At 46.0% G+C, this 22,194-nt stretch overlaps 1 protein-coding gene across 1 annotated transcript in view; it reads right to left on the bottom strand.

Annotated features, from left to right (window-relative positions):
* The window catches only part of LIPA (lipase A, lysosomal acid type), a 36,631-nt gene extending 26,037 nt beyond the window's left edge, over positions 1–10,594 (bottom strand). Inside the window, exons 1-3 of the mRNA XM_027855901.1 lie at positions 10,442–10,594; positions 7,209–7,338; positions 3,148–3,265 (exon numbers count right to left, since the gene is read on the bottom strand). Coding sequence (XP_027711702.1) covers positions 3,148–3,265; positions 7,209–7,338; positions 10,442–10,470 — 277 coding nt within the window. The 5' untranslated portion in view covers positions 10,471–10,594. The remainder of the gene's footprint in view (positions 1–3,147; positions 3,266–7,208; positions 7,339–10,441) is intronic.
* Between the last annotated feature and the right edge of the window lie 11,600 nt (positions 10,595–22,194).

Raw genomic sequence — 22,194 nt, 5'->3', positions numbered from 1 at the left:
AAGGCCCTCTCCACTACCTCAGCTTCAGGGAGGGAACCCTCTCTTTCTCCTTGAGTACACACTGATTATATTTTGACAGAGGCCACTCTGGTAACAGATAGGCACCCATTCAACTTTCATTCCCTGAAGGACCACATATTTGTCCTTATTCACTCAAGTGGAAAAGCCCAACACCCAGCCTATTTCCTCTTCTCATCTACACAGAAAGGCCTTGTGCCCTGCTGACAGTCATGAGGCTCGTTTCTTCCATCACATGTCTATAACCTGGGGCCTTTGGAGCCCTGGGCTCCATCTTTCCTCCCTCAGCTCCATTCTTCCACCCTTAGCTCCATCTTTCCCCCTTCGGTTCCATCTTTCCATCCAAGGTTCCTCTCCTCCCCTTCCCCTGATCCCTCCATCAGTGCAGTGGATTTAGAGTCACACAGGTATGACCTTGGGCAAATCCCTTTGCCACTCTGACCCTCTGTTCTCTCCTCCATAAAATGAGGTTGAACTGGCCAATCTTTATCAACTGCATGATCCTTCCCAACCCAGAGCCCTCTCTTGCCCTCAGCTAGCTGCTGACTAATCTATTAATTCACTCCAAGTGTTAATTCACTCCAAGAGTATTTGGATTTTTATACTCAAGTTAATCATCCAAAGGAACGAGCCTATCACGGTGGACACTCTGGTGACAGGCAGGACCAGAGAGTGGAGGGGTGACGGGGCTTTCCTGAAGCAGGTCACAGATTTAGAGCTGGACAGGGCCTGGACGCCCAATTTTCAGATGAAGGAACCGAGGCTGAGGAAGGCACAGCAGCCACATTGACCAGCCTCTTCTCCATCTTCAAAGGCCACAGAGTAGATGGGATTACTCTCTGAACAGACGCATCCTGCTCCTCACTCTTTTAGTCAATGGCTTTTGGCCACAGGAAGACACTGAGTCACAGAACCTAAGAGTTGGAGGGGACACTTCAGCAGTTATCAAGTCCAACCCATACCCCAAAAGGAATCCCTTCTGCCACACTTCCCCAGAAATGGTCATCCAGACTCTGCTTGGAGACCTCCAAGGACAGGGAACTCACCACTCCTCCAGGCAGCCCAGGCCACTTCTGGACACCCCTAATCATTAGCAAATTTTTCCTGATATTCAACCTAAGCTTGCCTCTTTGTGACTTCTACCCACTGCTCCTGTTTCTGGTCTGGGGGACCAAGCAAAACAAGTCTAATGCTTCCTCCAAATACTTGAAGACAAACATCAAGTTTCCCCCCCCCCCCCAGCCTGCCCATCCCCTATCACAACCCCCCAGTCTTCTCTGGGTCCTTCCCTTCTCTGCATCTCATTTTCCTCAACTGGGAAATGGGCTGGATTATCTCTGGAGCCCCCAGCTTGCCAAGGACCTTACTCCTAATCCTCTGCAGGCAAAAACCCTTCCTTTTACATTTCGAAGAAGCTACTGGGATAGGCTTTGCCTCAAGCTCCCCTAGAGGCCCAGGAGCTCTTTTAACCAAGGACCAGAAGGAGAGTGAGGCAGAGGAAGGAGGGATTCGGGCCTCTTCAATGGCTCAGACTTTCTGGGTCCTGATCCCAGAGGTGGTGTTGAGAAGCACCCTAGCCATCGATGGATCACTGAGACTCTCTACACAATCACAATCCACACAAAGGACAATCACAGGATCTCTGAGGTAAACCAAACAGCTTTGGAGAACCAGCTAGGGTAGATTAGAAAGTGGGGAAACACTTGGGGAGAGCAAAAGCCAAATAGCCCCACACTGATACCACCACTGCTAGCAACATGGAAATGAAGGAGCGAAGTCTCTGCTTTGTTCTTCCCCCTCTCCTGTCCCAGGAAAGGCAGCAGGCCCTTCTCCCTTCTGATGGCACGAAGTAAAAACGAATTAAGAAGCTTCTTGGTGAGGGTATCAAAGCTGGCTTGAAGCTTAACATCAAAAACCTAAGATCTTGGCAACTGCTCCCATCACTTCCCGGCAAATGGGGGAGAAGAAATGGAAGCAGTGTCAGATTCTATATTCTAGGGTTCACGGATCACTGAAGAGGGTGACTGCAGCCATGAAATTAAAAGACACTTGCTCTTTGGAAGGAAAGCTATTAAATTTGGACAGTATACTAAAAAGCAGAGACATCACCTTACCGACAAAGGTCCATACAGCCAAAGCTCTGTTTTTTCCAGTAGTAATGCATGGCTGTGAGAGTTGGACTATAAAGAAAGCTGAGTGCTGTGGAATAGACGATTTCAAATTGTGGTGCTGCAGAAGACTTTTGAGAGCCCCTTGGACAGCAAGGAGATCAAATCAGTCAATACTGAAGGAAATTAATTCAGGCTCTTTACTGGAAGGTCAAATACTGAAGCTGGAGTCTAAATACTTTGGCCACATAATGAGAAGATGGGACTCAATGGGAAAGACTTGAAAGATTGAAGGCAAAAGGAGAATGGGACGGCAGAGGATGAGACGGATAGAGAGTGTCGTGGAAATAATGAACATGAGTTTGGACAGACTTCAGAATACGGTAGGGGTCAGAAGGGCCTGGTGTTCTGTGGTCCATGGGGTCATGAAGAGTCAGACATGAATGAATGACTGGCAGCTTCCCTCCCGGATCCCCACGTCAGCACTGATTTGAGCCTACATTCCTTCCCTCCACCAAGACCTTGAGAGAAGACGCTTCTTCTTACTTTGTTTTTCCTTTAAAACTGGAAGCATTTATCAACCTTGTTTAGTTAGAGAGTTTTAGTTTAGAGCCTTATAGACAAGAACCCTTCTGGGTTTCCAGGTTGAAAAAATCCTGACAAAGGGATGATATTCTCATCTGCTGCAGTTAGTCTCTGAGAGCTGGCCCTCTCCCAGAGGTTACCCTTCCTCATTCATTCATTCGTTTATTTGATAAGCATTTATTAAGCACCTACTAGGTACAAAAGCACCATACTCACTGGGATAGGAGGCAAACAAAATAGTCTCTGCCCTCCTGCAGCATCTGTCCCACTGGAGGTGGGGAGAGGTTTTCAACGCACCCCATACAAGGGGCAATTGTTTTATATCATTAGAAACCTAGCAATCATCAACAGAAATAAACATAGCAAAAATTCAAATTAATAGGCATAATATCTACAAAATAAATAGGAGGCATTTTTCCCTTGGAAATCTCCATACCTTTATCCCATCCATTCTTTCTGCCGTGTGGAATTCGGTTAATGTTCAGGATGTAGCCATCATCCGTCACAACATTATACTCCTCACTGGGAAAGCCCCAGTAGGAGATAATTTCACTCTGTAGGGAGAAAAATCAAATGGTGACTCAGGGAGAAAACCTGAGGACAGCCAAGAGATTAACGGGGGGAAAGCGGGGAGAGGGCAATAACATTCATCAGACTTGACAGGCGACCATATTTTTCCAATTACTAAATGAAGCTCGGCCTTCTCAAGATCATTCATGGGAGCAGGCCACAGGACATCCCTAAACAGGTCCTTCCAATCCCACTGACCATACGAAGAGAGTCGAGTGTCCAGAGACTCAAACCAACTCTCTGTCTGCTATAAATGTGGGTCCCCATTCACCTTCCAACACAGCCAATATGTTGATTGGTTTTGTTTGACTATATTCACCTGTTATGAAGGAGGGCTTGGGCAGAGGAGGGGTGAATTGGTGGGTAGTCATAGATATGAAAAAAATCACAGAAGAAAATAAAAATAAGTTCAGAAAGGAGCACTGAAAAATAACCGCAATCGAGTTACAACTTAGTTACATTGAATCTATGTTGTTTTCTATGTAACAGACATGCAAGGTCAGTCTCATACCTCATTGCTTTTTGTTTTTTGCATTTTGGAATGTTTGTTTTTGTTGGTGACAGATATGTTAATAATAAAAAAGGATTTTATTTTAGGGGATCCCCAGCTTGGTCCAGGCATTAGGAGCCTTTCCCATCCCTTGGGTCTCTATCTTCCCAGCAAAGGAGCAGAGATTTCTCCCTCTTGTTGGCGGGGCCTTTTGAGCCCTGCTCTTCACCAAGCTCTCCCTCCTCACCATTCTGCCTTAGCTTCCCCAGCTTGCACAGGCCACCTTTCTTTGTCCTGCCTCCTGGCGCCATCTCTTCTCCCATTACCTTCCTTCTACTCTATGTATCTCGTATGCATCTCTTTAGGTGTATGCAGTCTCCTCCATTAGAATGGGAGCTCCCTGCGGACAGACACCATTTTTTTTTTTTTTTGCCTTTCTTTGTATCTTCAGTGCTTAGCATAACACCTAACACATAGCAAGGACTCAATAAATGTTTACTGACTGATTGCCTCCTATAGGGCTGAACATCCCAGGACTCTTTTTCCTCTGCTAGGGCCAAATCCTCCTCACCCAGAATTGCCAAATCTACCACTGCCCTTCTGATGTCCTGAACCACAGGGGACCCTCTCCTCCTCCCAGGACTCTCTAGTCCTACCCCCCAACTCCATTAGGTTGTTAAGTTAATCCTGTGGATTAACTGAGGGGAGAGAAGGAACTGAAGTCTAGGGGAAAGAAGCCCGTGACTTACTCCTTTTCTCTCTGGGTGACCTCCGATCCAGTTTCCATATGAACATACTATAGAATGTTTCCCAGGCACTCAAGTGAAGAGTCTCCCCCACTGCTCAGGGGACCTGCTAGCTCCCACTCCCCGATGCCCATGGGTTACTCAGACCCCTACTTCTCCCTTTCACAGCCCATGGTTTCTTCAATTAGAGGATAAAAAGGGGAAGAGGAAGAACAAACGTCAACAAAACCAATTTTATTCAGAGGTCTTGGGGAAGAGCAGGGTGTGGGACGAAAAGTTAGAAACAGAAATGAAGAAGAGAAACTGAAACCAGTGGCTGGGGGTGACAGAGCTGACTCAACTAAATGACCAATCAAACAGCAGCTAACCCAATCCCAAATGTCACGGCAATGTCAAAAATGACAAGCCTCACTCACTTATCAGCCATGATCTTCCACTCAAATTCAATCAAAAGAGCATTTATTAGTCACTTACTATGGGCCAGGTGGTGAGGAATTAAAGACAAAATGAAAAGCGGGCCCTGTCTTCAAGGGGCTTGCATTCTACTGGTAGGATGCAACATGGGAATGAACCAAAATGAGAGGCTTGAACTGAGAGGGGAGAAAATGCTGAAGACTAAAAAGAGCAGCACTGGCTTCCCGGAGGTGACACCTGTCCTGAGCCCGTTCAAAAGAGGGGAGGGGAGGGGAGGAGAGGGGTGCTTTTCTGAGCACTGGGAATGCCTGGACAAAGGCCCAGAGGTGGGAGACAGAAGGCTGACAGGGAAACGACTGGTAAAGTAGGCCTGGGAGCACACAGGAACTCACCAAATACGGAAAGAAGGCTTTAAGTCCTTTTTCAAAAATCCTTATTTTTGTTGTAAAAATGGGAAGATTCTCAATGGAGAATTTTCAACAAGACACAGGCAGCAAAGGCTGTGCCAGCAAAGGCAGTACCCACACTGATGAGGTCTGAGAGCCCTAGCACTTCTCCACGTCTATACGCACTGGCTCCTTCCAAGTAGTCACCCTGGAAGGATCGATACTTATTCCAACAATACCAAAACCTCTGCAGAGCTCCTCTTGATGAGACCCCATAAACCACACTGGATTAGCAGCTAGCTACTTTATGAACCTGCCTCATTTCTTGAGCAGAAATAAGATTCCCCCAAGGAGACCACCCACTGTATTGACCAGACTGCTCTGCAAATCGCATTTAGGATACTGAAAAAGAGGAGGCAGTGTGGTACAGTGGGAAGAGAATTGGCTCTAGAGTCTGAGGCCCTGGGTTCAAGTCCTGCCTCTGTGACCGTGGGCAAAGCACTCTCCCTGATCCTCAATTTCCTTAGCTGTAAAATGAGGTCATACTAGATGGCCTTGTAGGTCCCTTCATTCTATAGCTCCGGGGTCTTAAAAATCTGTGAACGTGACAGTGAAGGCCTCATGTGTTTGTCTAAAAATATCCGTCATTAACTTTGATAGACTTAGCCCTTCTCAGTAATTCAAGGATCTAAAATATCTCCAAAAGTGTCATGATGGAAAATGCTGTCCACATCCAAAGAAAGAACTGTGGAGTTTGAATGCAGATCAAAGCAGACTGTTTTCCCTTTTTTTTTCTTCTGTTTTGTTTTGTTTCCTCTTTCTTGTGGTTCCTTCAATTGGTTCTAATTCTTCCTTACAACATGACTAATGTGAAAATCTATTTAATAGGAATGTGTATATATATATATATATATGTATATATATATAGCCTGTATCAGATTGCATGCTGTCTTGGGGAAAAGTGAAAAAGGATGGGGAGAAAAATTTAAAACTCAAAAGCTTATGGAAGCGATTGTTGATAAATCAAAATAAATTAATAAAAAAATTTTTAAAGCAAATTAAAAATATCAGTCATACCACTTTTTAATCATCCTGGAGATGTTGCAACTTTGCATGATTGGGCCAAATTTAATTAGCATGATGGTCATCGTGAAACCGGGGGAGGCCACAACTGACTTGGAAAAAAACACCTCACTCTTGCATTCAGTGAGGTTAACAAGGACCTGGGGGTGGCAGGCTTGGGAGTATTTTCTGACCAATGAGAAGAAGGAATGGGGAAAGGAATCATTTAACCTTGAATGAATCTGCTAGACTGAAGGAGAAAGAAAGAAAAGGGAAGGGAGAGATGGAGAAAAAGAAGGGAAAAACGGAGGAGGAGGAGGAGAGAGGGAGAGGGAGAGGCAGAGACAGAGAGAGAGACATTAGAGAAAGAAGAGGAAGGAGAGGAAACAGGAGGGGAGAAGGAGATTAAAGTGAGGAGAGGGAAGAGAAGAGGAGGAGAAGAGATGAAGAAGAGAGAGGAGAAAAGAGGGAGGAAGAGAGAGGGAGGGAGGAGAGATGAGGGAGGGAAGAGAGATGAAGGAAAGAGGAGAGGAAAGAGAAAAAGAGAAGAAAGAAGGGGAGGGAGAAGAGATAGGGAAGGTGGAGAGAGAGAAGGAGAGAAAGGAGAGAAGGAAAGAAGAGAAGAAGGTAAGAGAGGGGAGAGAGAAAGAAAAATGGAGATGGGGGTGGAAGCAGCATCTGAAAGGTTGGACCAAAAGAAAGATTGTGAGGTAGAAGAAGCAGGTATGAGCTGAATCCCAATGGCAACTCCTCAAGGAGGCAGAGCAGACCCCAGAAGGCAGACTTTTTTCTCCCAAGCATTCCCCAGATCTTCGTGGAGGAAACTCACAATATTCATGTATGCTTCAGGATCCACATGTTTCTTCTTCCTGGAATCTTCCTCTGAATGCACCAAGCCAAGGACCACATAGGCCACCAGGATCAAAAGCCACTTTGGCATTCTGCACAGAGTAATGTAGCTGTTAACAAGGGAACATTGTAATGATAATGATCAAACTCGACCCTAGAGGAGAGTTGAAAAAATGTACCTCTCTCCCTTAAAGACAGAGTTGGGGGACTAGGGGTGGGAAGCACGGGTTATACTCTCAGATTCTACAAACATATTGGTTGATTTTGCTTAAGATGGCTCTAGCTGTTAGTAATCAGCTACAAGACTGTGAGGTCCATTCTGTAGAGCAATTCAGAACTATGCCCAAAGGGCTATAAAACCAGGCATACTCTTTGACCTAGCAATACCAGTATTAAGTCTGTATCCTGAAAGAGATTTTAAAAAAAAAAAAGGACCTCTATTTACAAAAATATTTATAGCAGCTCTTTTCTGGGGACAAAGAATTAGAAATTGAGGATATGCCCATCAATTGGGAAATGGCTGAACAAGTAGCGGTATGTGATTATTATGGAATACTACTGTACTATAAGAAATGATAAGCAGGATGCTCTCAGAAAAGCCTGGAAGGACTTGCATGGGCTGATGCAAAGTGATATGTACCGTGTAGAAAGTAACAGCAATATTGTAAGATAATCAGCTGTGACTGACTTAGCTATTCTCAGCAATACAATGATCAAGACAACTCTGAAGGAGTTATGATGAAAAATACTATCTATCCCCAGAGAAAGAACTGACAGTGTCGGAATACAGATTGAAGCATATTTTTTTAACTTTCTTTATTTCTCTTGATTTTTTGCTCTATTTTTCTTTCACAACGTGACTATCATGGAAGTGTTTTGCATGACTACACATTATAATCCATATCGAATTGCTTACTTTTTCAATGAGGGGATGAGGAGGAAGGAAGGGAGAGAATTTGGAACTCAGAGTTTTAAAAACAAATGTTAAAAATTGTTTTTACATGGAACTGGGGAAAAATAAAATACTAAATAAATAACTTTTTAAAAAAGGACTGTGAGGGTCCATGCCTTCTCACAGTTTCACCTCCTTCTCAGCCCCTGCCATTGCACTCTCTTCATACAGCAGGAGTTTCATAAATGCCTGCTGTTTTGAATTGAATTATGATCCTCTAAAAAACCACCAAAAGTAATTTTTATGTCAATTGATTCAAAAGGAAAAAATTATTCTGTCCTTGTGACTAAGCAAAAAAAATTTTTTTTTAATGCCTGAGATGAAAAAGAAGGAAGAGAGAAAGATAGAGGAGCCCTCCCCTCAGGCCCAACTAACATCTGACCAAGTGACCAAGCTTTCCACCACCTCCATCTCCCATACCCTTTGCCCTGAATGTAAATGTTAACTTCCCTCCTAGAAAGCCTGAATGGGCAATCACAGAAGAGGAAAATTCAAAAACAATTAAGGTTAATCTATCTCCTCCCAAGGTTAATCTATCTCCCCCTAACACATTCTCTCTCAGTAGTTTCTTTGTCTCTCTCTCTCTCTCTCTCTGTGTGTGTGTGTGTGTGTGTGTGTCTGTCTCTGTCTCTCTCTCCCCCCTTCCTTCTCTCTGTCTGTCCCCTCCCTCCCTCCCTCCCTCCTTCTCTCTCTCTGTCTCTGTCTCTGTGTTTCTCTCTCTCTCTCTCTCTCTCTCTCTCTCTTTGTCTGTCTCTGTCTGTCTCTCTCTCTCTGTCTCTTTTCTCTCTTCTCTCTCTCCTTCTCTTCTGCTCTCTGTCTCTTTCTGTCTCTCTCTTAGATCTGAACCTTCTCCTCCCCACTTAGCTCCAGCCTCCACTCCCTTCTCATCCCTGGCAGAATGACACATCAAGAGGGTCATCTTTGGTTTTCTCCGAGAAAAGCAAAATGCCACAGAGAATGCCCATGAGGGGAAGAAGAGTGAGCAGGAGCGTCCAGCTTCTTGACCTCCTGCCTCTACCGTAACACCAAATGATAGTAGTTTCCAATGACCAACATTAAAGCTGAGACCTCCAAGGCTGAGACAGTTTTGAAGAAGCATTTGCATTCCAATCTTGCCTTTGCCACCTCCCCCCTCACCTGTGTGACCTTCAGTGAGTCACTACTTCTCAGGGCCTCAGTTTCCCCATTTGGGCTAGCTGACTTCTAAGTTCCCTCCCAGCTCTGAATGGATGACCCATCCATTATCCTCACTGGGAAGCCACTGGTGGGGGATCAGAGGGGCCTCAGAGGTCAGTTGTTACAGATGAGGAAACAAGCCTGGGGAGGCTGGGACCCAGGCAGATAGAGGATTTGAACCCAGGTCTGCTGACTCCTTGTCAGCTGACACACCTCCCACATCTAGGGAGTTTCAGGAAAGGAACTGGAACCCGGTCCTGTTCTCTGTCCACTCCACAGCCACTTCCTCTCCATCAATTGGAAACCAACTAGCCAGCAGATCCAGGGGTCAGTTTGCATGCTATCTCCATGTTAGAAAATGCAGTGGCTTTGCTATGTTCTTGCCTTTCTTTGTATCCCCAGAATTTAGCACAGTGCCTGGCATGGTACATAGAAAGGCTTAATAAATGCTTGTCGACTGACTGCCAAGCACTAGGGATACACAGACTGAAAAGAAAAAAAAATCTTTCAAAGAATTGACATTCAATTAGAAGGCAAGAAGTCACAGGTAAGAATCAGTTTGGAAAGGATTAAAAGATAGGTGGATGAACATAGACAAAAGTAAAGCTGACCACTTAAGTAAATTCACATCCTTAGCCTCCTCCCCTCCAAAACCGAAATTAACTCTGTCCGTGGATGACCCTTCCCACAAGTTCTGCATAAAATTTCCACCACACACACACACACACACACACACACACACACACACACACACACACACACACACAGTCCAGTCTTTCGTTTCCAAGGGGAAACTGGGTGCCTTGCCCAATGATCGCAAGAGCTTCGAGCTGGAAAGGACTTTGGCCATCCTCTTGAGAAAGCAGCCCGCCTCAGCTTGCAGAGGGGAAAGTTAAGGCAGGGACAACTTAACCGAGTTACCCAAGGCCACCCAAGTACACTGGCAGAGGAGACCTGGAGGACAGGGGTCAGCGCTCGCAAGTCTCGTACCCCAACCCCCAAGCCCAGAGCCCGGAGATTCTGGACCCGCCACCTCTCCCAGTCCGTCCAGGATCCAGCTGCGCGCAGCTGCCGAGCCGACTCACCTGTAGCGCAACCAGGACCAATCTGGCATGTGTGGCGGGGGTGCCGGTCAAGTAGGACCAGGGAAGGAGGAGGTGGGAGGGGAAGAGGCGCCGACAGTCCCTGCCCCAGCCCCTCGGGACCCCGCTCAGGCTACCGCGGGCCGCCAATCAGGCGCGCCGGCGCCGAGGAAGTGGCCTCCCAGCTCCTCCTAGGTCAGGGTTCGGCGGCTGGTGACTCGCTCCTGACAGCGGGCTCAGCCCCCAGCGTGCTCCGTCAGCCCGCGTCAGCTCGGGATGGGTCTAGAAAGGGAAAGGGGCGGTTCTCACCTCGTTCCTGGTGCCCCTCAGCACCAGCCCCCGGGAGAGAGCCAGAGAACCGGCCTTTCGTGGAAAGAGGCCTAGAACTTTAGATGGCCAGACTGGGAGGGCCCTTAGAACGCTGGGGCATGGACGGTGCGGGGAACTTTGGAACGCTGGGTGTCAGATCCCACGTGGACCGTGGGCTGGTCTGAGAGCGAAGAGCTTTAGGACGTTGGACAGTGCTAGGAGCCTTAGAACGCAGACTGTGCCTAGGAGCGGGAGCGAGGGGCTTTAGAACGCAGTGTCAGAACATAGAACATAAACTGGCAAAAGGGAAGCGACCTAACAGTCTGGAATATTAGAACGCAGAGTAAATAGAAAATGAATTGTTAGAGGAGAAAAGATTCTGAAACATGGCGTTAGGACAGAAAATGTCTGAGCTGGGAAGGAGCTTAGAACATCAGAAAATAGATTCCGAGTGGAAGGGGTTTGGGGTCGTAACTTACTAGCTGTGTGACCATGGGCAAGTCACTTCACCCCATTAGCCTCAGTTTCCTCATCTGTAAAATGAGCTGGAGAAGGAAACGCCAAACCCCTCCAGTATCTCTGGCTAGAAAACCCTAAATGGAGTCACAGAGTCAGACACGACTGAACAACAAATCAACATAAATAGAACATGTTGTGGTTAGACATTCTATGGTAAGAGTAAAAGGAACGCAGAAGGCTAGAACTTCCATGAAAACAAGGGGATTATTGAAACACAGGACGTTAAGAATTTGGACAACTGGAAAGGGATTGAAATGTCGATGCACAGAATGTCACAGGACGTGAGCTCCAGAGAGCTTTTTTTTCTTTTTTTTAATTCATTTATTTATTTTTAGTTTTCAACATTTACTTCCACAAGATTTTGAGTTCCAAATTTTCACCCCATCTTGCCCCTCCCCCCACCCCAAGATGGCGTGCATTCTAAATACCCCTTCCCCTAGTCTGCCCTCCCTTCTATCTCTTCCCCCCTTCTCTTATCCCCTTCCCCTTCAATTTTCCTGTAGGGCAGGATAGATTTCTATACCTCATTTCCTGTACATCTTATTTTCGGGAGAGCTCTCTCAATCCCAACGCCTTACCTCTCAAATATTTCCCATTTATCCTGTGCCCGGCTTGCTTTGTGGACTTCAGTTTGCTCCTAGTCACCCCATGAGAGTGTAAGCCCCTGAAGGTAGGGACTGTCCTTGGCTCTTTTTGCACCTTGCCTGACCCACTGTAGTTGCTGAATAAATGTTTATTGAATTGAATAGAATTAAGGGTCCGCCGAGGCCACCTACTCCAACCTCCTTATGTTACAGTTGAAGAAACTAACCAGGTCTTTCAGTGACTTGCCCAAGATAACAAGCTGTCAGAGCTAGGATTCAAACCCAGGTCTTTTGACCCCAGAGGCCCTGCTGATTCCACTGAAGCATGCTATCAGAGTAGAAGACCTTAAATAGCAGGTCAAACCCCACCGGTCCCCACTTCACAGATAAAGAAGCTAAGAGTCCAGTAGACGAAGTGCTTTGCCAAAGGTCCCACAACTAGAAAGCAACAGTACCAGAACCGAAGTCCAGAGTCTCCAAGGCATCTCTGCCTCCTGGCTTCCCTGGCTTCCTTCAAATCCCAGCCAAAATTCCACCTTCTACAAGAAGGCTTTTCCCATTCCTCTTAATGCCAGTGCCTTCCCTCTGTTAATTATTTCCAATTTATTCTGTCAACAGCTTTTTCCACGTTGATCAGTTATTTCAGTTGTGTCTGACTCTCAGTGACCCCATTTGGCAAAGATACTGGAGTGATTTGCCGTTTCCTTTTCCAGCTCATTTTACAGATGAGAAAACTGAGGCAAACAGGGTGAAGTGACTTGCCCAGGGTCACACAGCTACTAAGTGTCTGAAGCCAGATTTGAACTTGTAACAGGATTTCTACTGAGCCATTCTCTAACCTGAAAATGCTCAGAGCCTCACAAAGCTAGCCTAGAGACAGGAGTGTCAGTAATCAACTAGTTTAATTAATCAGTTTCAGCGTGTGGAATTTTCTCTTAGCTGAAGCAAAAGCACAGGTTATATACTTAAATCACAATGGGGAAAGGGGGGGAAGGTGGATTACAAACAATCATTTAGAGGTTTCCCTCAAAAAACCCCTAAGTCCCACAATACAACAATTCTGGAGTCATCTTTGGGGGTTGTGACCACCTCCCTTGAACTACAGAACCAGAGTTCTGTGACAGGAACAGGTTCTTCAACCTTTGATGTGGTTTTACAGGTTCAGGGACCCCTCAAGGACCAAAGTACAGGACAGGGTCATCTGGAATGAATTTGAGGACTCAAGCATTCTTTAATGCTTGTTGGCATCAAGTTGGCAAAGGTTTATTATAACACTAACATGGCAGGCAGAGCTCCCTAAGGGATTCTGCAACCTAACAGGAATGATGCTAAAACTTATATAGGAAAAGTAGTGGACTGGGTGCCAAGTATGCTAATTAGGTGATAACATCCAACCTTAGTCACAGGCATCATTCCCTACTAGAAACCGGAGAGGGGGTTTCTTAAGGAGTGTAGGAGTGGATTTTTGGTCTGCTATGTCTGTAACAAGACAGCTTCTGGAGTTGATGTCTATAACTTAACCTCTGGATCGTATACAATAACTGTGGGAATCAGTACATGATGGTTTTGTTGACACAAGATAGTCTATTCATACAAGGGCAATTCTACAGAGGTCACTTTGTTCTTGTAACAGGAAGAAATAGTGAGAAAATTTACCTCACTGGGGCCCCTCATGAGTTATTGCCAGAGACAGGGTCTTTGGGCTGGGGAAAAAACTGCCGGGGATAGTGTTTTGAGGCTAGAGAGAAATATGATCTTGGAAGTGGGGTCCAAGTACAAGCACCCAAGCACCCCCATCAGCTTCACTTAAGATTCAGTGATTGTGAGCGTTGTCAGAATTTTGATTGATCAGTTTAAGCTGCATTGTGAGCTCTAACTCCCAAGTCAGCTCTTGAAAAAACTAAATTATTAGTATATTCATTTACACATATCATATCAATTAATATGAAAATTACGAATTCCCTTCTCATTCCCTCCTTTCAGCCAAAAAGGTCAGAACAACCCTTGAAGGCCGATGAGGAACATTCATTTGAAACACGATTTTGAAAAAAAAATTTTTTTTGATTATAGAAATTTGCTATAAAAGGAAAAAAGAGAGACAAACAAGGGGGAAAACTCCCTTAACTCTGTTTGATTCCAGGCACGAGTCACATCTAACAGCCAATTAGGTAGTTACAGAGTATTAAAGCAAGGCACAGGATTAACCAGGTGAGAATTTTCCTTTTCCAGAAAGGAAATAGCACAATGGAGAAATAAAGTCAGGAGGATCCTATGTAGGTTGTGACCTAAATTATCCTTACAACCTTTACCAGGTGAAGACATCCACCTTAGCAGTCCTCAGACTGCCATACATGCCATTTTCTATTATTGGTCTTATGACAATTCAGACAACTATTCCTGAAATCAAAGCTCAGAACAAAATACAGCCCCAGGAATTTTTACCTTAAATGGCAAAATTTTCATTAATCCCAACTTAAATCCCAACTTAAGGAGATAAGTACAACATCAAAGTGAAAGAAAAAGCTACTTCCGTGAACATGAAGAGGTTGAGGAAACAGCAGCAAAGAGAAAAACCAAAGGCTTGGTTCATAGAGGGCGTAACTGCCAACCTCAGGCCATGTCCCATTCTTGGGTTAGTAGTCTACATCAGCTGTCATCTTCTCATCCTGGGGGTCTTGGGAACAGCTGTCCACCTCAGATGTCAGCCACTTTGAACCCCATTTAATCTTTAGGGTCAGGTTACCAATGGGTCCTGAAATCCAAGAGGGGGCTACTGCCCTTTTGAGATGTGACAGGTGGATCCAGGACCCTGCTCCCTCGAGCTTGGCTGCAGTGGGGGTGGTGAGCAGGACTTCAAAGGGGCCTATCCACTGTGACTCCAAGGAGTGTTTTCGGAGATGACGTTTCCAGTAGACCTAGTTACCAGGTTGGATCAGGGACGGAGTTTCGGTTGGAGTTTCTAAAGAATGGGATTGTGAGACAAGTTAGTAAGTCTCTGATATCTTCTGAGCCAACCCAATGCAGTATTGTAGGAGGGGGCCTTTGGGTGCTATGCTTCCCACCCCCGGGTCCAGTAGCATTGGGTGTCCTGTTACTATCTCATAGGGACTGAGCTTACAGGAACCAAATGGTCTAGACCTAAGGGTTAACAAAGGCCAGGGGATACCTAGCTCCTCAGTGAATTTAGCAAGGGAAGTTTTAAGTATCCCATTCCTGATGACTGCGGGTGACAGGCACAATGGAGGTGCTGAATAATTGGCCAGGATGAAAGTAGCTTAGCTAATGAAGCTCCTGTGAAATGGGTCCCTCTATCATTATGAATCTCTTTAGGACACCCCCCCATAATGGAATGATTTTTTCTAAGAGGATTTTTGCCACCCCAGAGGCTGTGGCAGTATAACAGGGGAACACTTCCACCCACCAGGAAAACATACAGACCATAAGCAAAGCATATTTGTATCCAAGGGCAGGTAGCGATTGAGTAAAGTCAACCTGACAGGTTTCAGAGGGTGCATTTGGGAGAGGAAACTGCCCATGAGCAGGCTTCAGAGGCTTGGATGTATTTGTCCTTGGGGCAAGTGGGACACATCTCATAGGCGGTGACAGGAGCTCTGCCAAAACTCCCCTACCAATATTTTCCTGCTAGCTTGTCAGGCCCCCAAGGGCTGAATGAACAGAAGGGTTCCATCACGGGGAGGGACAAGTTCTTAGAGAGTCGGACAACTGACTCATAGCCCAGTAGTTCTATCAAATTTCCATCTCTCTTTTTGAAGCTAATCTTGCTTTGGGATAAGCATTCTGTTCTGGGCAGTGGCCATCTCTTCTGTCCTCAGGCTAGGAGTCAGGCAGGCCTTCAGAGAGAGATAGATATGCCAAGGCCGTACTTCTGGGGCAAAGCGAAAGTTCATAGGGAGCTGTCCCCTCAGGAGCTTTCAGATGCTTGATGATCCAAGTCATTTCCAAGGCCATGAGTGCTGTTCTCTGGGCTCTGCCCTGGAATTTTAATTACTGCTACAGACTGGAGAAGCAGGAAGCAGTCTAATAGATGAGAAACCTGTTTCTGATTTTGGATAGGCTGTCCTGAGGAGGTGAGGAAGCCCCCATGTTTCCCTAGCAGCCCAGTCATGTGCCACCCCAAATGCATCCCTGCTATCAGTGTAGATATTAATCCTTTTTCCTTCTCCTAATTCCCAAGCCACAAGCTCAGCTTGCTGTGTCTAATGGGCTTCAGGTGGCGATGAGGCTTCAACCACTTCCATGGCAGACCAGCAGACCGGTCAAAACCAGCAACCAAGTCTCCTTCCTCATTTCTGAGGCAAGATCAATCACTATACCAGTCCAAGTCTGATCCCTCTAAGGGAATTTCTTTCAGGTCCTCTGGGACTAGGGGGGTGGGGGTGGGGAGCAAGACATCCAAATAAATTATGCAGTCATGGTCTAAAGTCTCATCCTCCATTCCATCTCAGGTAGATAGGCGGCAGGATTGAACATGTTTACACCAACTATGTTCCCTCCTTTCTTGGAAATGAATAAATCAGATGGGAGAGCTAACTGCACAACAATGACTTCAGAGAGAGATGGATATGCCAAGGCCGTACTTCTGGGGCAAAGCGAAAGTTCATAGGGAGCTGTCCCCTCAGGAGCTTTCAGATGCTTGATGATCCAAGTCATTTCCAAGGCCATGAGTGCTGTTCTCTGGGCTCTGCCCTGGAATTTTAATTACTGCTACAGACTGGAGAAGCAGGAAGCAGTCTAATAGATGAGAAACCTGTTTCTGATTTTGGATAGGCTGTCCTGAGGAGGTGAGGAAGCCCCCATGTTTCCCTAGCAGCCCAGTCATGTGCCACCCCAAATGCATCCCTGCTATCAGTGTAGATAGCTGATAACTGACCCAATATCAGTAACATCTGAAGTTCACAAGTGTGGAGGGAACTTGGTTTAGAGCTGGAATGATTGGAAAGGGTTAAGGAAGGTGTTGGGGATAAAGGACAAAAAGAAGTGGTCCCTCCTGGGTCAAATGAAATAGTGGTCTGTCCTAGCAAGTGGCTAGGGGCCTCAGGGACCAGGACAAAAGGATGAAAAGCTCTGATTTCTCCAAGAAAAAGGGAGAGTGGTTCTGAGATATTGGCTACAATGGTCTTATTAGCAACCCCCACAACTGAGATACACACTTGACTCTGGGGAAGGGGAGTGGGGAAGGCAGAGGGGTTTAAAATCGAGAGTGTGGCACCAATGTCTCCAACAGGAGTCATGGGGATAATGGGCATCACCTGTACATCCCCCTCCTTTTGCCACCCCTCCTGCCAGCCCTCTCCAAACCTATTCATGCTGAGTGACCAGGATTGCAAGAAGCGTCCCTCAATTCTTTTTGAGGTGCTTTCTGTCACCAACTCCTACTCTCCCCTTTCCCCACTGATACTACCATGATACAGATCCAGATACCCGGGTCTGTACGGACACAGGGTGTGTCGGAGCTGCTCAGCAAAGCCTGTGGGACCCTCCCTGGGATTGGGATACAATGACCTGGAGCTCTCCATGCTGCCAGGGCTTGAAACCATAGGTTCTGATCAAGCCACTCTCCTCAGGGATTTTTCCTTGGAGACCTTTGACTTGCACTTTGAAAGGAAACATAGAAACTGGGTAGCTGGTGAAGTCTTTTAGTAAAGGTGGGTATATTTTAGGTAGTTGGGTAGATTGGGGATTGTTAAGAAGGTTTTCAAATGATTTAATCCTTTCTTTCATTGATTCTAATTTAGACCTGTGCTCTCCTTTGCTTCTGAGTACCATTTATTCTAGCTGTCCCACTCAAGAGGCTGTTTCCTTATTGCTCAGTTTCTGCCTTAAATACTCTAATTTACTCTTATCAAAGCTGCCCCAACGAGGCCAGCAAAGTTTAGGGTCATCATGAGTCAAATCAAACCAATCCTGGCAATAGGAGGGACAGTCAAGGCCATGTTTCTTATACATTTGAAAGGCACATGTTTGTTCTGGGGGTTTGCTAATAGGAACTGTTGTATTTCCCCCCATGCCTTTACCACACATCTGTCCCATTTTAAAGGTGTACATTCAAAGATAATAACACCATTTAACTAACAAGTATACACAATACACAAATACACTCTAAGGGCATATGACAATACAAATATACAAAATAAGAGCATACAATTACAAGTATTCCACACCGTGATAGCAATTAACTTGAATTATAGAAGCAAACATCCCACAATTCTAACCAGGCACAAAATTACAAAGTTAATTTCAACCAGTTTAACCTCCCATGAAACCAACCGCACAAGCAACTCTTTCACACAAAAAATTCATGGCATGCAAAAATGAAACCCCGAAATCCATAGCTCAGACTGCATTTATAAAAGAGAGAAGAGAAAAATCACAGGCCTTACCAACGTGATCCAGATCAAGAAAAGGGGCCCTGCAGCATTCCTCACAATGAAAAGCCTGGCTTGATCAGAGTTTGCCTGTCCCATCTCCCTGTGCTGAGGAGCTCAAGGCTTCACCCTACGTCCATCCCTTAAAACTTCTTACACCAATTAATGTTAACAGGATTTTTACTGAGCCAGTTTCTAACCCGAGAATGCTCAGAGATGCACAAAGCGGGCCCAGAAACAGGAGTGCCAGTAATCAACTAGTTTAATTAATCATTTTCAGAGTGAGAAATGTTCTCTTAGCTGAAGCAAGAGCACAGGTTATCCACTTAAATCACAACTGGAGAAGGAGAGGGGAAGGTGGATTACAAACAGTCAACCAATCCTGGCTCAAAGACAGACACCAGCTGTGTGACACTGGGCAAGTCACTTAACCTCTGCCTGCCTCAGTTTCCTCATCTGTAAAAGGAGGGTAATAATAGCATCTACCTCTCATGGGCTATCATGAAGATCAAAAAAGATAATATCTATAAAGTGCTTTACAAACCTTAAAGCACTATATAAATGCTATTATTATCTAGGCACAGAAACAATAATGAAGCTGTCTCTGCCCTCCAAGAATTTACAGTCTATTGGGGAGACAACATGTACATCTGATGCTCATGACCTGTATGACTATAAGCAATTCACTCAACTTCTTGTGGCCTCAGTTTCCCTATCTGTAAAATGATGCAATTGCCTCAAAGGTCCCTTTGAACTCTAGCTCTGTAATCCTATTATAATAGGCATTTGGTACATTCCTTGACCACTTAAGATGGCATTTGCCAAGTGGAAGATGTTAGGAGAAGCTTTGGGGAGACCACAGGGCTGGAGCATGCACAGACACTCTTCACTGGCCTACCATGGGGTTGGGAGCAGCTTTTTTTTCTATTGACTGCACATTGTGAACTGTCCGAATCCACAATAGAACCTGATTCGGTGTCTGAGAGTGAAAGTGACTAAGTGAGACCCTGTGGGGTGAGGTGAGGCTACCACTTCCCTCCTCCCCCTTAGGCTGCTCCGCATGATCCCAAGAAGCAGGCCTGGCTCTTTGGCCTTTCTGTTCGTTCTTTTCCCTTCTGGAGACTGTCAGGATCCAGGAATTCAGGCTGGGCTGCCTGCAACACCCAGGTAGGCAGCCCAGCCTCAAAGCCCTAAGGAGCAAGGGTCCCAGGAAGATGCCAGCCCGGCAGGGCTGCGGACTTGAACTTGGTGGTACTAATGTTATGAGGGACCTGAGCTAAGCTATTGGCCTTGTCTCTTTCCCCTCCTCAGAGACTGAAGTGGTATGTGGGGGGAGGGAGGAGAATCATGCCCCTTCGGTGCAGGGGAAATGTTGGTATGTTTGTTCTTGCCGTATCTTTGAAGAAAATATTCCTTTGTAGAATCTAATCCAATGTGAAGTAGTTAAATGGAACTAGGTTGCTAGTTATTGTGCCCCTAAAATGACAGGGTGGGGCCAAAGTCACCCATATTCTACCATGTGCCTGTGTATCTAGCTCTATGCAAAAGAGAGACAAAGTCATTTGAGGGGGGAAGATGCTAACTAGCATCTGGAGGGATTGGACTTTGTGCCCAAGGTGGTGCTTGAGCTGAGTCTCGAAGAGAAGCTAGGAAACCCATGCACTGAAGGTGAGGACTTGGGGTCAAGTCTCCCCTCTGATGTACCCTGCCTGTGACTTCTCCCTAAGACGCTAAGTTCCAGATGAGCCTAGAGGGTTTCCCCAGCTGCCTCTCCCTCACTTATGAAATCATGGGTCTAAACAAACCAAAAATGATGTGCCCCTGAGCCCCAGGGTGACGGGTCTTAGCTCACCACTGTCTCTGTCCCAAGTAGTCCTCGATCTCTGGCTGACTGACGTCCACACGGAATCACCAAGGGCCCTGCAGTGCATCCTGTATTCCATCATACCAGCCTTCATCAAAAGCCAGTGGTGGGGGAAGGGAAGGCACTGGCCCTGAAAGCAGACCTGAGTTCAAATCTCACTTCGGGCACTCCTTGGCTATGCGATCATGGACAAGTCATTTGACCCCTTTGAGCCTCAGTTCTCTTAGCTGTAAAATGGGGATAATTCCTATAGTGCCTCACAGAGTTGTTAGGAGACTCAGATAAGATCATGTCTATAAAGGAGTTTGCCAACCCTAAAACTTATAGAAGGCTCAGCTCTAAGTATAATCTCCATATGGCACTCACAGCCAGGGGCTTCGACTTGGAGAGGAGCAGGTGGGGGCTGGGAGGATAGAATGCGGGAAGGCAGGACCCAAGAGTGGCACAGAAATAGCAGGCTGGAAGACTTCCTGATAAAGAATCATGCCCCCTCCAAAATGGTGACAACCTTGGACAAAATCCCAGTCACCCTCTCCTAGTTACAGGAGGTAAATGCTTTGACCATCCATGTGACAAATGGATGGGTGGTAGAGTCAGGTATGCTGAGTGGGAAGTCTAAGCAGTTTCTTGTTCCCCAATTCCAGCCAATCACCTCACAATAATAATAACAATAATAGAAATCATTTATATAGTATTTTATTATCTCATTGGAGCCTCAACACCCTTGTGAGGCAGGTTCTACAGGTATTATCCCCGTTTTACAGGTGAGAAAAGTGAGGCTCCGAGAAGCTTGCCCACAGTCACATAGAGAGTGAGTGTCCCAAAAGGGTTTTGTACTCTGGTCTCTCCTGACTCTAGTCCAGTGCTCTTTCTGCCTCAGAAAATGAGCTGGCCCTCCACACCAGCTCCAGGCATGACTTTATAGCTAGACAGCACCATGGATAGAGGACAAGGCCTGAAGGTGGCAGAAAGGCAAGCCCAAATTCTGCCAGAGACACTACCAAGTTGGGTGACCTTGGGCAGGTCACTTTACCTCAAACCAGCCTCACTTTGTCATCTGTAAAATGAGGAGGCTGAGCCTGTGAGCTGGAAATGTGGGATCCTCTGACCCTCTGACCTTTACAATCTGCCCCTACCAGCCTCTCTCCCACTCTGTGATCTCATCCAAGAGCATGTTGGTGCCAGAAATCAGCAGAAGCAGCCTGGGCACCAACTGTTTCTCAAGGCATCCCCATGTTGGGGGAAGGAGCTCTTTAATTCTTCATCCCAGCCCCCCCATCTCTCTCATCCTCATGGGATGTTCTGTGTGGAAATTAGTCCTGACTTCTTGTTGTCCCTCCCTCCCTCCCTCCCTTCCTTTTCTTCTTCCTTTTTTTTTTGGCTTTCTTTGTAGCCACAGCACTTAGCCCAGTGCCTGGCACACGGGAAATGCTTAATAAATGCTTGCTGACTAACTGATAAAAAGGATACTTGGATAAAAAAATCAATAAAAAAGAAGAAAAGGGAGCAGAGGAAAGTAAGGGAAAGGGAGTCAAGGGAAGGGAGACAAAGAAGAAAGTGGGGAAAGGAAGAGACAAAAGGCAGCCCTGAAACTCTCATGACACATGAGTCACTCTTATAAGTGACTCTGGGTTCAATGTGGAGAATTCTTTCACTCATTTGATTTCCAACCCCCATCCAGGAACCTGAGACAATTACACCCTCACTATACAGAGACCAGCTCCCCAGCTGCAAACACATGGCTCATGACATTACAGAGGAAAGCTTTATTAAAAGAAGGAGGAAACAACACAGGCCCTCCCCTGGCTAAGCAACCATCACTTTAGTAATAATTCATGAGTCTGTGAGTTCATCATTATGAGTATTCTCCAAACCAAAGTCAGTCACAATCCCTCCATAACCTAGGAGATGGTCTTTGAGAGTTCCTGTGGCCAAAAAAATGCATCCCCTTTACCAATGAAATCTTAAGTCTGATCCAAGAGGGAAAAGAGGAGAAGGAAGGAAGGATGGAAGGAAAGGAGGGAGGGAGGGAGGGAAGGAAGGAAGAAAGGAAGGAAGGAAGGAAGGAAGGAAGGAAGGAAGGAAGGAAGGAAG

Source organism: Vombatus ursinus, unplaced genomic scaffold (genome assembly GCF_900497805.2).
Source record: "Vombatus ursinus unplaced genomic scaffold, bare-nosed wombat genome assembly UNPS02011353.1, whole genome shotgun sequence".
Lineage (NCBI taxonomy): Eukaryota > Metazoa > Chordata > Mammalia > Diprotodontia > Vombatidae > Vombatus > Vombatus ursinus.
Note: the sequence above shows the minus strand (reverse complement) of the source record. Positions and strands in the feature narration are given on the sequence as shown.